The following is a 16,927-nucleotide window of genomic DNA, read 5'->3' as shown; positions in this document are numbered from 1 at the left end:
TTATTTGAAGATGATAGTGGAGATTTAAAATTTTATAGCTTTATTAAGAAATGCTTTGCTCATAACTTTGCGCAATTGTCATATCTTATTTCAAGAAGTGCATTCGACCTGTATTAAAGCAGATATATTAATAGAGGACATAGCAAGAAGTAGGTACAGACGAAGTAGCCGAAGACACAAACGCAAAAACATGAACAAAAACATGGTCTTCGGTGACCAACGCAAAGCTGCTGCACAAATAATGTAATTTTTTTTCACCTTTTTTCTTTTCTTTACTTTTCTTTTTAAGCTCGTGTATTCTTGAAAGTGATCTTGAAAGTTAAGCAATTCTTAAAATTAACTAATGATTGAGTAATAATTTATTTAAGGTAATTAAATTGCTCCAAATTTAGAATAATAAGTTCAAAAGAATGAAAAATTCCTTCATTATTTTAAGTTATTTATGCTTCAAATGTGTTGAATTTAATATTATTTGCGTGCTATATAAATATATCGATTTCAAATATCTAAGATTGTAGAAATTTCCAATTGATAAGTGTGGCGTTTGGTTTATTTAAAAAATCCTTACGACGCTGTTGGAAGAGGACGAATTGACGTAATTTTTTATTTATAACTTTAAGCATTCCCATTTCTTATTAAGCATAATTCATTATCCATTAATCATTTATTGTAAATCTACTTAATAAAAACATTGTAGTATTTTTGTTAATTGAATCGATTTTATAGTTACACATTTAAAACTTTTCAATCTCAATATAACTTATTAATATTTATTGAATTGTATTTGTCAAGTGTAGTTACTGCATTAAAAACATAATCGTAGCATAGAAGAAACTCTGGAAAGTGAAAAGGTCTTTTGAAAGTTTATAATCATTACAAAAAATTAATATGAGGCAATGGAAAATAATTTTTTTAATTGAATACATACTCGAAGGCAGGTATTGCAGAAAAGATTAACAATGTTGTTAATAAAACCCACTTTTTAAAAATGTTGAATACCTTATTAGTGTAATGCGTCGATTTATTGAACTTTCGTTTTACTCATTAAGGATACTTGACAGACCTGAATAGTTAGAAATACTAGTCGTTGCTTTCTTATGTACAATTACCGAGATTCCTTTTATATACACAATTTTGTAGCATGAAATTCAAACATTTTAGCAACTGTTATCAAAACAAAAAAAAAAAAAAAACTTAAAAATCACAACATAGTGAATAGTACCGAATTTTTTAATTTTAAATCTCTTTTTTTTCTAACTAAAGATAACTAAAGATTTTCAAAAATATTATATGAACATTATAAGATGTTTTAATGTCTTTTGTAAGTTATTATCTTCATTAGGATTGAATTGACGCTGAATAGAAATGTAAAAATTCTTCTGTAAATATTTTTCGCATTTTTCTAAGATAACGCTAATTCCGAAAGATAAATAAAATTTCACATGTAAGTTAAGTATTAAAAGCAACAATACAATATTATTATTTTTAAGTTTCTATTAAGATTCGTATTTTAAAAATTTTTTAAGTTCTCCAACTCTCATATACTTCAATTTCTATAAATAAAATTAAATAATAAGAAAGAAATTTTTGTATTACGTGTTTAATCAAAATAATGGAATGGAAAATGTCAATCAACCGATTAATCTAATCGAAGTCGATAATAAATTTCTTATAAAATTATCAATAAATTATCTTTTATATTATTTCATAGTAAATTTTGTGATCGTCAATATAGATATGAATTTGTGATACTAATAATATATATCAAGTGTAAAGTGTAAAGTGTATCAAGTGTTGTTGTTTCAACCATTATCGTTGTACTTCAAAAATTTATAAAAGTAAAAGAAAATTTCAATTATATTAAATATATGTGCAAATATTTACTGTTTCTCGATTAAAGACATAATATCGAGTATTCACATAAAAGTTTGATATTAAGTTATGTTTATATGGTAGCAATATAAAATAAAATAAAAAAAAACGAAAAGAAAAATTGTGTCAAGAATTTATTCAAACAGATGTTTATAAAAATAAAATAAGTAAATTATTGCTTCTTAACAGTTTCAGCAACAAAATGTCAATTTAATAATTCATAATTTTGTATATTAGAACATTCATACATAAAGTTATTTGCTATAGAATCAATGACATTTTACGTAACATATTTATCGATCCAATATGAGTTAACTTAATTATGCATTCACGCGTGATAAAAATTAAAATATTTTTTTTAATTTACATTCATAATAATTCTCTACTTCCTCTACTTGACTTTATTTATTTTACTTTAATTAAATGCTAAGATACAAATATAATATTCCATACTTTTAAGATTTTGTAATTTACATACAATTGTTTTTATTTCGACTATAAATCATATCGTTACATTGTTTATTTTCAAATTGGCATTCTGAATACATAGAAATAACAATAATAGTATACATGTAATAATAAAGTGACCGGATTCGCAATAAGCACTCACTACCGGTTGTTACGGTAGATTAAAGAACCGAGGCGCGAATTTTTTGGCGTCTTGTCCGTGAATTATAATGCAAAAGGTTTAATTGCCACGTGGCAATTATATAAGCAGTTGTCGTCGTGTCGCACGGAGTACTTTGGAGATATTTTTTTGCTTGCAACTATACTAAAAGCCGGTATTCGAAATAATAAATGATAATTCAGAGTTTCGTTTCTTCTGCAAGCCAAATGTCGGATGTGCAATCGCCTCCCGGATATCTGTATGTTATGGTTTAACAAGAGTATTAGTTTAAATTTGTTTTTTATTAGAAAATGAATTAATGTAAATTTAAATAGGCACCTCATTTCATGAGCTAGTAAAACGTCGCTTTGGTCACTTCCAAAGTCAATTAAGAAATCTTGGTCGACTTTCATACCTCCGTTTTTAATGTCCACGTTAAGTTTCACCATCACTGAACCATGTCTAGAGTAAAATAATTTTGTTTAATTAATAAATAATTTATTTATTTAAAGAATTGAAATTGAAATAAATACACATTTTTCTTTATTGGCAATTTAAGTTTAAATTTTTCTCCATAAGCCGTATTATTTAAGTGTACAGTACATTCGTGTGATATCTCTATAAGGCATTAATTTCATTTAATTCTGCACGTTTTGATTAATTGTATTTTAATGGTTTACTGTACATTGAACATTTGACTTTGGTCAAAAGCAGGTGGTGTGAAGTTGCTTCATCATCGTGACTAAAATAACTTGAAAAATTGCCAAGCATTGTTTTAAATCGATGAATTCTCATATCACCTTCTCTCTCTCTCTCTCTCTCTCTCTCTCTCTCTCTTTCTCATACACACCCTCGGCCCCTCTACATTGTAAATAATTTAAAAGTCGAAAAAATGGGTGAGAAGACAAGTTGTTTTACTTGACGTGCTCCGCATAAAACTGTTGATCCCAAGGCTTGAAGAGGGAAGTCGTGACGTAAAGGCGAGTCCCATCCAAGCTCAATTGTAACATCTGTGGCGAACCATCCAATTTGCGACCCTTAACATAAATGGGATTCGGTTGTTTTTCCAGCTCCTGATCTTCGATCACACGCACCTTAGAATCAGTGAGAACCGAGCCGCCGAGAAAAATTTGACCTACGAGACGTGGATGATCCCGATCTGTTATATCGTATTGACGTACGTCACCGTGGAGCCAATTTGAAAAATATAAGTATTTGTCGTCGAGGCTCACGAGGATGTCCGTAATCATACCTGCAATTATTAATAAATCAATGTTATTGTATGGAAAATTAACAATCTAGGCTGTGCATTTTTTTGTTTTTTTTTTGTTTTATATTTTTTGTTTTGTTTTGTTTTTTGTTTTCGTGACGTTATTCGTAATATAAATCTAATTTATAATTCTGCCCTAAAATAGCGTGCCCTGCAAAATCATCGGATTACGAATTTAATGATTTGAGAGTTTTTTATTTTCATGTAATTCATATAACAATTATTTTATTTCGGTATTTAAATAAAGTCAAATTGTAACAAGAAACATTACGATACGTTACTTGGTAGTTCTCCCAGCCACTATAAGTGCACGAGAGTGCTTAAAGTCAAATTAATTTATTAAGTTGTCAGAATTTAAAAATATCTTCTCATTGAAAAGAATGACCCGTTGACAGCTGTTGCTGGCATGAGTGAGGAAATGAGAAAAAGGAAAAGAAAAACAAGAGATTATTACCAGACATGTACGGTGTTATCCATCCCTCGACTTTCTTTGCTGGGACCTTAATGACTTTGTCCGCTGTCCAAGTACCGTCTTCCTTTTTCTGAAACTTATAAACAGCAGAGTGCATGGCGCAGCCTACGTAGCCGATATTGCTCGTCGGCTCGTGCAGGAATCTCACTTCGAGAGGAGTTGTGCCTTCCTCGCCAAGGTTAATCACCTGCTGAAGAGTCCTATTCTTCCACGAGTAAAAGTTCAGGCTTCTACCGTAAACTTCTGTTGTGAAATATTTGTTCTTATAATTTTCGTTATTTATTGGTTATTAAATCAGGGTAAGGGCATTCGATTATTTCTAGCACCCATTATATATATATATATATATATATGTGTGTGTGTGTTAAATTATAAAGTAATAATAACCATATCGCCTTATTTTATAATATAATACTTTAAGCCTTAAAATGTATTCGTTACTGAATCTGTAAATCCATTCTATCCATTTGACTGAAGATATACTCTCGTTTTCTTATTAACTTTAATAGCCAATATTTATCAGACGTAGGATTTTTTAAACATTTTTCTTTAACTATTTAACTATTAGACTATAATACGGAGTCTTTTATATATTTCTTTGAAATCGAAGAAAAATTTAGTCTAATACATTATTAATTCATGATTGGTTAAATTTTGTTTATATCTTATAAAATTTACTGAAGCATAAATAAGAAATTACCCATTATATTTCATTTCATATATATAAAATAATTTAATATGTTTAGTAATATTTATTAAACATCCCCTAGGTATTTATTATACAATTATATAATATTTTTTTACATTTTACCATTAAAGCTTCACATATATATTAGAAAACTTGTGTCAAATAGTTGTTTACTAAAATTTTGTATAAAAGATAATTTCTATTTGTAGAGAGTATTCGTCATGGGCATAGAAATATTTTTTGTTAATTTATCATTAATACTCTCCACCAAATTTTTTTTTTTTTTTTTTTTTTTTTTTTTTTTGTTATATATTCCTTTAATAATTAAATAGCTAAATAATAAGATGAAAATAAGTTAAAAGTATTGAAATTTTCGGTATATTCAGAGTCAATGGATTAAATAGGATTATTAATAATAAATTATTTCTTCTCCTTATTTTAGCGGTTACGAAGTTTTTATTGGAACAATATTCAATAAAAATTTCAATAAAAATTACCATGAAAGATACAAAAAGTACATTATAAAAAATGTATTATAAAGATCGAATGAATTTTATTATATTGTTTTTTAATTTTTTTTTTTTTTTGTAATATATCAACATTCTATTTCTTTAAATAATTGTTTCAATTTTACTTAGATGAAAATTATTAGATTAATTTCTATCATTAGTATGGATTAATTTATTATTAATAATAAGACATAAAATATAATTAGAACATTTTTCATCATCTTTTGAATAATTATGTTGTCTACTTTAGAGTTAAAAATAAGTGCATTTTCAGTATATTAAGAATTCTAAAAGCCTTAGTGAAATAATTAATATAAATAAAAAATCATACACCTTTAATAAAATTATTAATCATAGGCTAGAAAGTGAGCTACTTTAATAGAACATTATTAATTTCGTAATTGTGTGAAGCAGTTAAAGTTTAATTAATTATTTGCATAATGATAAGTCACAGTTTATGTCGCTTGTTATGTATACAAATTATTTTAAAAAAATTTTCTAAAATCCATAAACTTTGCATACAAATATTTTAAGTTTGAAAACTACACATAGACTTAAGTTTAATAAAAAGTTCAAAGCTACAAACCCTCATATGACGCTGAAAAAAAATTAAATTATTATTTTAATATTAGATTTATTTTGTGTAATAGCGCAACGCCTGCGCATACGAAATTTAAAACAGTAATTCTTATAAATAAATAAAGATAATTTTTATTCAAAGGAAATCTACACAAATTTGCACGATTTTTATTATTTATTCCACTCGTTCACTCATCGTTGAATCAATATATGATCTCTATAATCTCTATAATAATAATAATCTATATCTTTTATGATATCGTTACAACATTTCTCATTATAATAATGAGCTTATGTCAACTTCTTTTATTTCAAAAGCTTATTTGGTTTTCTGAAAAGATTTTAATCATTATTTTACGGGTTTCCGTATCGAAAAATTTTCATCTATTCTCAAATATATTATTTCAATAATTTAAAATATCTATACCCTTTCATTTTAAGTTAATTTCAACAATATGATATTACTTCTTATAATGATTATTATTTTTCATTTGAATTCAGTGTTTACGCTTTGCTCATCAATTATTTAAGGATAATATGTATTATCAGAAAATTGTCATTGATTTGTCACAACAATATGCGAATGATGGTATTGGTGATCCATTGATATTTAATGTAATTATCTCGATTTTGGCATAATAAAATTGATTAGAGATAAAGCGTAAAACGAAAGGAGTAGATAAATTTATTTATGAAAAAATTTTTTTATTTTTTAAATAAAAATTTCATTATTACTTTCTTTTTATAATACAAAAATGGTTTAGAATAAATCTTTTATGCTACGTAATAGTAAAATTTTAGTTGGCTAATAAAAAATATTACGATCCAGCAAATATTCAATACTATGTATTTTGTATAAGAAAAAACAATTAATTTTTCTTATATCATTATAGAATACTACCGTGTCCGAGTTTAGCCATATTTTATTTTACATAAATGAATTCCGAAAGTATTGATAAAACATTTTATGCGAATGTCAAGTTTTATCTAAACTATAAAATTTTGTTTACACTTTTATGAATCTTTGTAAAACTTTAATTACGAAATTTTCAAACGCATATAAAGATTTATTTATCGATTTCTTTTAATTTACGCACCAATTAGCCGTAATTTCATTTGCACAGTATATAATTGCACGTTATGTTATCAGAAATTGTTGTTGAAATTCCGATTCATATTAAAATCACAAAATAAAAATAAAAAGCAGAACATAAATAAATAGAAAAATTATAGATTAAAAAATAGAAAGCTAAAGCAACTTTACTTTTTTAGGGGAAAAAAAAAAAAAAGAAAGAAGGAAGAAAATGTAAAAATTACTAATAATTATACTATAATATTACCTTGAATAGCTAATTTATTTATTTATTTATTTATTTATTTATTTATTTATTTATTTATTTATTAATAATTTTTTTTCCTTTATGCTTAAAGTACGAAGAAGTGTACATTTCTCATTGATCCAGGGTTCAGATGGTAATGTCTATTGATTAAAACTATCAAATAAATTAATGAATAAAATAAGTCTTGGAACATATAGAGGCATCAGCTATAACAGCAATTTACCGAAGGAATTGAATAAATTCGCTTTATCATGATGCTCGTGCATTACGATCAAGCCATCAAGCAGTGAAAAGTTGGAGTAGACACTTAAAATATAGACGGCAATTAATGGAATTGAGGATTACGTCGAGCCTTACCTACGTTCTCGGGATCGTCAGCGGAAAATCCCCGCTTGAATACATTGGGCACTCCCCATTCCGTGGCTATAAGAGTGTCGTGATAAGGCTGATACCAGAAATCATAGCCAAACTTGGCCTTCTGCTCGCTCTTCACCCACGTACCCGTGATCTCCAGGGTATTGCTGTCGATGCAGAGGAAGTCACCGACGGCGTCGCCGCTCGGATTTCCCAGAGTCGATATCATGATTTCACCAGTGGGCGAGCAATGCGCGGTGTGAGGTGTCGCCACTCCATGCTTGTGCATTTCCTCGGGCTCGAGAATCTACGGAGGAATGCCATTTTTACATTGGCCGAGCATTATCCGCTGCGAGCTATGCCGAGTATGTGCTAATTCATTCGGACGCATTATGAAACTGTTTACCCGGCTCCATTTATTTGCTTTGCGCTCCATACGCTCTCTCTCTCTCTCTCTATCTTAAAAGCTGACAAAATTAAAAATACCGTGCCCCGAATACTAATGAAATGTGCGCTACGAAACGTTGGAGTATTGGTGAGGCTCGTTGGAGTTGGTAAAAGGCGATAATAATTGCTTCGTCGGCTCGTGTCAAATTTAAAGGGGCCAAAATCAGGAAATCGAAAGACGTTGGAAGTAGCGCGGTCGAGCACTAATTGCGCTGAGATCGAACGACCTTTTTGATCCTCGGCGCCCTCTGCTCCGACACGTCCACGAAGTAGATGCGGTCGGAGACGAGACACGGCAGTACCAGTGTGTCACGCTTCTTCGGATGCCCGTAGCAGCTGCTGCAGATATTCCAACCGCTGTGGTGGAGCTCGTCGCCTACCTCCCGCATTTTCAGCTTGTGAATTATCTGTAAGGGCGCCATGTGATTCAGAAATGGGTATATAAACGGTCGCCTGATAATGAAGACGATGATTAAGAGCTTAAGGATATCTAGCCATAACTCCCATGTGTTTGAATACCGGTATCTCGAGGTTTTTGGCTCTAGGTATGTTTAGCTTAGACTTTCAACGATGTCGCGCACCTGCCGAGTTTAACGCGTAAAATCGAATGCACCTTGTTTCTCTCTCCAGCGCGTTCGCTTTATCGAATACTTGCGCTATCCGGTGTCACAAGATGTCAAAAAATTGTCCAATGATTAATCGCAAATTGCTGGATTAAACAAATTTTAATGCAATAATCATAGAATTCATTTTAAATTCTCAGTCATTTATCGCTTTAAGCACGGAGTGATTAATCACCTCCTGCGAAATAATAAACATGGTTTTCAGGCTTGTTTAACGATTTAATAATCCAAGAAAATAACCAAATATCCTCGATCGATAGTTTCTTATTGCGATGAAGGACGCAGCAGCGGATGGTGGCCGCGCTTGGAGATGGTTTATGTTTTTAAAATCGTTAATATGTTATAGCCGCCAAAGTGCAGGTGGCCATCTCGTATTCTTATAAATAAACGCTTAAACGTTCTCTTATCTGATAATATAAATTGAAATTAAAGTAATGTAAGGGATTATAATCACTGCTGGGAATTGCGTTTTTAAATAAGACTTTGAAGTACAATATAAATGTGGATGAGACGTGGCATCGAATATTGTCGAAATATTGTGAAACGATGATAAGCGCGAAGAGACGGCATGAGTCACAGTGATAGATAAAGGATCGTAGATTTCCTTATACGCACCTGGCAATAAGTAGAACTCGCAGGATCAACGTCAACGGTCGCCAACATATCTGGTTTGTTCGGGTCGGTGTGAATGCAGTTAACGTAAAGTATTTTCTCACGCGGCCCATGAAGCATCGCATCTCGCGGACTTGAATAACCCGGGCCGCAAGTTACATGTTCTACGGAAAGAAATTTCTCTTGCATTCCGCAACTTTCATTTTTATAATCTACTTTCAAAATACGTATCTACGTTTAAAATTGTCAAGCTAGATACGTCGAATCTTAGTAAATTTAAAAAAGTAAATTTTAAATGCTTGAACGTGGATGAAATACAATAGCCGTCTTTACGTATGGTAATCGATATTTATGACAAAAATATACTTTGTTGTAAATATTTCTACTGTAATTTTTATTTCGTTATGCTTCAACATATTATTATCGAAACATTCAAATGCTTAAATACGTATTTTTAGCGATGTAAGTGACATGGGTATACGCATTAAAGTATATGTGATGTTTCATGTAGTAATACGAATATGGAATGCTAAAAGCCCGAAAAAGCCCGACCCCAAAACAATCGAAATGAAACTTTATTCATTCACTCTTTATACTTATATTTCCGATGCATTTAAAATACGATAATTATAAAGATCGCAAAGTAATGCGAAGTAAAATTTTTTGTTTATCTAATTTATTTTAAAGATATACACTGTGGGCTTTAAAGTGAAAAAAAAAACTCTTGTACATAGGCAAATTATCTTATTAGTAAAATTTAAGTATATGAATTTATAAATACTTCAAGTATCAAGTTTACGAGGAAAAAGTCGTATCATTTTAAAAAAATAATTTAAATTTGATTTAATAACAAAGATATGATTAAATAAATAAATAAATATATATAAAAAAATATGTGTACATAATTACTATCATAAATTTCTTATATATAGTTATTTATTTAATGAAAGTTCGTAAGCCGAATGTTAGTTATAAGATAATAATGTCACTGGCACAAAAGTGTAAAGTTTATTTTATTAATAAATATTTCTATCTTATATATATATATATATATATATATATATATATACATTCATACGTCGAGAGTTTTCTATTTCATCAATACTTTAATATGCATTTAAGACTTTCTTCCTAGTACAAAGTATATAAATATTTATTTAGTATCATTTTTTTATCGATAAAAGCTTTAATCTGATTTTAATATTTATTTTTTATCATTTATGAACCTGTGTATGGATTATAGATTAGGAGTTCCGGTTTAACGAGGAGTTATATGTATTTAAATATATACAATTTCATTTAATTCTTGATTAATGCATACATTAAAATTTAGCATATCTATTAGTAATCAATTTTAAAATATTCTACAAGTTATTTATAAAATTTAATAAATTGATCTTTGCCTATTAGACGCCAGTTAAATGTATGCACTTAACGAATTTATACCCAGATAATTCAAATTATATGAAAAGTTAAAGTTTACTTCATTTATACTTGTATATATAACAGTTTTATTTCGTATTGGAATTAAATTTGAATGTTAACTAAATATTTACTTTTTACTAAATAAGTTTCGACAATTTTATGTATTATTCTTTTTATTGTTAGTAGTTACATTTTTATAAAATCTTATCTATAATTGTATTATTAAACAGAAAATTAAATCTTCACACCCAATGGGAATAATGAAAATTTCTTGTGAAAAAAATTTAATACAACAATAGTACGACAGTTTAAATAGCTTAAATGTTTTAAAAAATACTGAATTTTTATATGAAAATTTTACAATAATGTATCATAGATATCAAAATAACTTAATTTATGATTGAATTTATGATTTAAAATTGAAATGTGTAGGAAAACAATATCAAAATTAAAATCTTAAACTGACAATCAGCTTTCATTAATTATCAAGCCATTATATTCTACTAATTTTCATTGTAAATGAACCATTCAATTATTCATGTTAAATTATTATATTAATCTATATTAATAGGTAATACGTTTTTGGAACATCTGGTTAATAATAAATAACACCATCATATTTTACAAATTTTCATCATGATTATACAAATACAATACTTCTTATTATTTGAAAAAATTTTTTGATTATGATTGATGACAGTCGTAGATATTAATCATTGAACGCGCTAATGAAAATTGTCGGGAAAGCACAAACTTGTTGATAAATCATACTAAAAAAATCTTAAAGATTACGCAAAATCTTGTCGTAAATGCATTGCATTTGGTAAAAATTATAAGACAAATTATATATATAGAAAAATTATATATATAAAAAAATGTAGACGATAAAATAATTAAAAATTGTAAATTAATTTTTTATTTAAATATTATGGGTATTATTGTAAAGTAGCTTATGACCACACCAAAGAATTCGGTAAGATGATCTTGCGTGACTGCGTGACTGAGCAATTTCCGACTAAAATCTAAAATCAGGCATGCTTACCATTTGGATATAAACATAATTGTTTAATTGCCTGTGTTTGTGTATGTCAATTTTACTTTACACACTTTGATTGTCATGGCAATTTCACTACTTTACAAAAGAATATTTGTATTTATGTATATTATCGTTTACTTGAGATACATAAATAAAGAGTATGTAGGGATTGCATGCTTATTAAAGCCAAAACAGGTAAATTAAATGTTTATATAAGAACACAGTAATACACATTTTTTTAAAAACATTTCTCCTATATAACAATTTATTATGATAATAGTTAAGGATAAATGTATTCATCTCTCACGAGTACTGGAGCACCTCGTAAAAATGTTAATTACATCTTACAAGAAAAAAACTTACTATATTATTGGGAAAATATTAAATATAATAATTTAGTATTTTCCTCAAAATATTTCATGATTCTTTGTGGATTGAAAAAATACTGAATTATCTTTCTTTTTAAAATAAATATATGTTTTATATGCTATGTATATATATATATATATATATATATATATTAGAATTATTACATGAATATTATGTTTTCAACGTTAATACTCAAAAGTGAATTGCAATCAAAATGTTATATTATGCATATTATATACAAATATTTTATATCATTAATAATTATATATATATTGATTTATTCACAATTAATGTTTCATAATAAGAGGGAGTGATTTCAATATATTTATAATGAAATAAATTTTTTTTATAAATGTCTTTTACCTATGTAGGTAAGTGAAGGAGCTAATGTCACATAAATGTGGATTAATTTTAATAAAATTAAATTAGACAAAGAATAGTATTAAGAATTTAAGCTAATGTTAAATAATTTGTTTGATTGATTAAAATAATTACAACAATTTTTTTTCATTTATTTAATAGAAAAAATGGAAAACAAACTTTATCAATATATACATTAGCAATATATGCCGTGAGTTTACATTTATTAAAGGTATTAACAAATACTGAGTATCAATTCATATAGTTTATTGGGGGCGTTATGCAATGCTATTTAATACGTTGAATTTTAAACTCACTATATAATTTCTTGAAATTCTGCACTTATTGCACAATACTATATGATTACGGTAATTAGGTTTATGGATGCATTATTAATGTAAAATGGTGGAACCAATGAAACTATTATTAATTTGAATTTAGAAAAAAAAGTCTAGACTAAAATAACAAACAGTAATGTAGTTTTAATTATAATTAATCATAAAAAAAAATCATTAAAAAATTGATAATTTTTTTTAAATTAATTAGTTAATAATATGTGATTCAATATTAACATTTTCAATATACGAAATATATTCAAAACTGTTGACATACATAATATCTGCACGATATTTAAGTAATATTTAAATAAATAATAAATTACATTAATAGTCATTGAATAAAAACAATGTATTGTTATTTAGTGATTTAATGGACGATGAAATGTATTGATAACATATAACTATTATAATTTGGCCATTTATACATACATATATATGTATATATATATATATATATATATATATATATATATATAAATTATTATATTATATTATATATTATTATATATTACTATATTAATATGTAAATGATATTTAAATGAACTTTATGTTTATATCACTTATAAGCAAATTTGGCTTTTCAAAAAATTTATAAATTTAAGATGCAATTTCAACTGTAGATTGATTATAATTTCTAAAATCACGCTCAACTTATAGATTTCTAAAAAGATTCCCTAAGTATTTTCTAAAATAATCAACTTAGTACCCATTTTAAATGTGCAATAAATTTTTATTACTTTTATAATGAAAATTTATAATGAAAATGTTTTATAACTTTACTTATTATAACAAATTATTCCAATTGAAAATTCAAAATCAAAATTAAAAAATAATGCCCCTTCTGTTTTCTAATTTATATTTTGAAGAAGAACACATTTAACATATTATAATGATATTTTGCATTATATGCAATATATATATATATATATTGCATTTATAAAAATATAAATACATATTACAACAATAAACTAATAATAACTCATTGTATATGTATTTCGTTCAACTTAGTCAAGGAAAATGATTTTTTTGTTATTGTAATTTTTTGCAATTCTTTGATTTCTATTTATATTTCATTTTTATCGTATGAAGATTAGATGAATAAAATTTACAATCATGTTGATTATAGTTGTATTTTATTTTTTCACGAGAAATGCTGAAAAAGTATTTTACCAATTACAAGTGCAATAGTATTCTGTAAACAGATGCTCAACATATGCAATTGCTAAATGCTGTTTTAAGGTTCAACATTATTATTCGACTATTATGTTCAAATTACGTTAAAATATAATTAATTATGTTTGAATAAGTTTTTTTTAGATGTTTTATACAATTATTTCAATCTACACTTGCAATTAAATAGAACGTACATATTCGATAAAATATTTTTGAAATGCTTATAAAATCAATACGACGTGTTAATCTATGATATAATTGACAATTTTTTATTATATTTTTTAAAAATAGTTCCCATACGGGATACTTCGTTTTTCTAATTAATCAATCAGTTTGCACAATATTTTTAACTAATAAGAGGTTTTATTAGGAAGGTTTGATATTCCCATGCCCAAAGGCATAACGAGTGTCGTAAAATAAATATCTCATTAGTGGCATAAAAAGTATGCAAATGACTAAGGACAAAAATATTATGACCCTAGTTTTTGTTCTTACCATTAGGTAATTTGTAATAATTTACTGGCGTCTTATTTCCTTATATTACCCATCTGGTCTCAATATGTGGCAACAACAATTGTTATCGTAATTTTCTTAGTATCTTACTGTTACTTATTAACATTGCGATATTTAAACGGATTACTTAATAAATTATTTTTTAAAGATCAATTGAAAATAATTAGATAAACAATTGTGGTAATTAATTTATTAATTAATATCGTTTTACATATTGCCTCTAAGCATATTGCAAAAAATTGCTTTTTAAACGAGTTATGAAACTAGCCAAATATTCATGAAATATCATAAGTAAGGTTAATTTATGAGAACTAGTTTACCTCCTTGTTTATTAATTGGATTCGCTAACGGCAAAACAAATAGAGTAATGTTATATTCAATTTATCTAATTACACGAGCGTCAATAAATTTTCCGTTGTAATCGATACTTACGCATGCCGCATATAAATCACTAATGAAACTGACCTGACACATTAAATGGAAATAGGAGAAAAAAAAATATAATAATAAATATGCTCGACTTTACACGGCAACAATTAACCGTAACGATCGAAGGGGAAAATACTTTTTTTTATATGTAAACAAATCAGCGAGAACGAAAAATTTCGGAATAACAAATGCCCAATGCCAAATTAGCGCTGTGACGATATTTCTTGAAAAATATTAATAGTAAAATATCTTGCGTATTACATTGTTTTGCAAGTGTCTATAAATAATTTTATACAATTATACGTCTGTTGATAAAAAGAAACAGTGTACATATGTCCATGATATCTTATCTATTTATTGGTGAATGCATTGCCGACAAAAGAAGCGAATAATCGCAAGTGAAACTTTATCGGCAGCGCGAAGAACACTTTTAACTCTTTGACCTCTATTGACATCGCGCCATGGCGCTAGACAATAATAACAGATTAATACGCATTAATAATAATCATTCGGCGCTTTTGAAGAAGCTCCAGCCGATAAAGTTCCATACAATCGCGTACGTGAGTATCTCACAATGTACCGGAAAACCAAACGGCGAAAAACCACCTCAGCACTTAGTAGATTACACCCGGATATCACGTAATGCGTAACCGGCAATCGGCATTGCTTAAGAACAAGAAGAAGAAGAAGAAGAAGAAGAAGAAGAAGAAGAAGAAGAAGAAGAAGAAGAACAAGAAGAAGAAGAGTAAGAAAATGATGAAGAAGACGAAGAAGAGGAAGAGGAAGAAAATGATGAAGAAGACGAAGAAGAGGAAGAGGAAGAAAATGATGAAGAAGACGAAGAAGAGGAAGAGGAAGAAAATGATGAAGAAGACGAAGAAGAGGAAGAGGAAGAAAATGATGAAGAAGACGAAGAAGAGGAAGAGGAAGAAAATGATGAAGAAGACGAAGAAGAGGAAGAGGAAGAAAATGATGAAGAAGACGAAGAAGAGGAAGAGGAAGAAAATGATGAAGAAGACGAAGAAGAGGAAGAGGAAGAAAATGATGAAGAAGACGAAGAAGAGGAAGAGGAAGAAAATGATGAAGAAGACGAAGAAGAGGAAGAGGAAGAAAATGATGAAGAAGACGAAGAAGAGGAAGAGGAAGAAAATGATGAAGAAGACGAAGAAGAGGAAGAGGAAGAAAATGATGAAGAAGACGAAGAAGAGGAAGAGGAAGAAAATGATGAAGAAGACGAAGAAGAGGAAGAGTAAGAAAATGATGAAGAAGACGAAGAAGAGGAAGAGAAAGAAAATGATGAAGAAGATGTGAGACTCGGCGTTGAAGCTATCGACGATCCTCGCCAATGGCTGCTTTGGCATTACAACGAAATGACGAAATAAACAACGCCAAGGCCGTTCCCATCGGTACCCCCAACCCATCACCTCACGAGTTCGCGCGCGTCGTTCAAAGTCCAAAGGTACGCCACATGACTTACGTCCGCTGGTCTCTGGCATCTTTCTCGTTGAAGGAGCTGCTCCAGCAGCGACGTCGAACCCGCACGTACGCACCTCTCGATGCTGCGCTCGCGACTGACTTCGCCTCCTGACTCGATAAGCCGTGTGGCCTCGCTGCCGCACTCGGGCTCGACGAGACTTTTTTTTTTTTGTTTTGTTTTTTATTTTTTTGCGCGGCCGCTGCATCGACTCTCGTCGTCGCGCCTCGCGCTCATCCGGTCCTCGGCAATCGTTAGGCTGGTTAAATGCTCGTCTCGCGTATCTATGCACTCGGAATTGTTAATTAATAATTAATAAGCCCTCGTCTGCCCTCGCAGCTCACTCGAAACGAAACGTGGACACTTTTTTCAATCAATCGAGCCGCAAGCCAAGTTTCGGAGTCACGCGTATTGGGAATTTGGGGGGGGGGGGGGGG

At 28.7% G+C, this 16,927-nt stretch overlaps 1 protein-coding gene across 2 annotated transcripts; it reads right to left on the bottom strand.

The window, feature by feature from the left end:
• Nucleotides 1-2,391: 2,391 nt before the first annotated feature.
• On the bottom strand, nt 2,392-16,633 carry LOC105361326 (selenium-binding protein 1-A). 2 transcript variants are annotated; one of them, XM_011498456.1, is made up of 8 exons: nt 16,494-16,633; nt 9,377-9,537; nt 8,366-8,545; nt 7,695-7,998; nt 4,204-4,464; nt 3,398-3,731; nt 2,819-2,941; nt 2,392-2,736 (listed from the first exon to the last, which is right to left on the bottom strand). In XM_011498456.1, the coding sequence occupies exons 1-8, from the start codon at nt 16,510-16,512 to the stop codon at nt 2,679-2,681; spliced, it is 1,440 nt and encodes a 479-aa protein (XP_011496758.1). In that variant the 5' UTR covers nt 16,513-16,633; the 3' UTR covers nt 2,392-2,678. The 2 variants fall into 2 exon arrangements, with proteins under 2 accessions (XP_011496758.1, XP_011496759.1); XM_011498457.1 differs by lacking the exon at nt 8,366-8,545.
• Nucleotides 16,634-16,927: the final 294 nt, after the last annotated feature.

The sequence above is a fragment of the Ceratosolen solmsi genome, unplaced genomic scaffold (assembly GCF_000503995.2).
Source record: "Ceratosolen solmsi marchali unplaced genomic scaffold, CerSol_1.0 scaffold30, whole genome shotgun sequence".
Classification (NCBI taxonomy): domain Eukaryota; kingdom Metazoa; phylum Arthropoda; class Insecta; order Hymenoptera; family Agaonidae; genus Ceratosolen; species Ceratosolen solmsi.
Note: the sequence above shows the minus strand (reverse complement) of the source record. Positions and strands in the feature narration are given on the sequence as shown.

What these genes read in the sequence shown, in the direction of transcription:
- LOC105361326 (XM_011498456.1), bottom strand. An exon ending in TGACGATCCCGAGAACGTAG is followed by an intron (nt 4,465 to 7,694) that starts GTAAGGCTCGAC and finishes ATTTCACAACAG; the next exon opens with AAGTTTACGGTAGAAGCCTG. An exon ending in GATAACACCGTACATGTCTG is followed by an intron (nt 3,732 to 4,203) that starts GTAATAATCTCT and finishes TAATAATTGCAG; the next exon opens with GTATGATTACGGACATCCTC.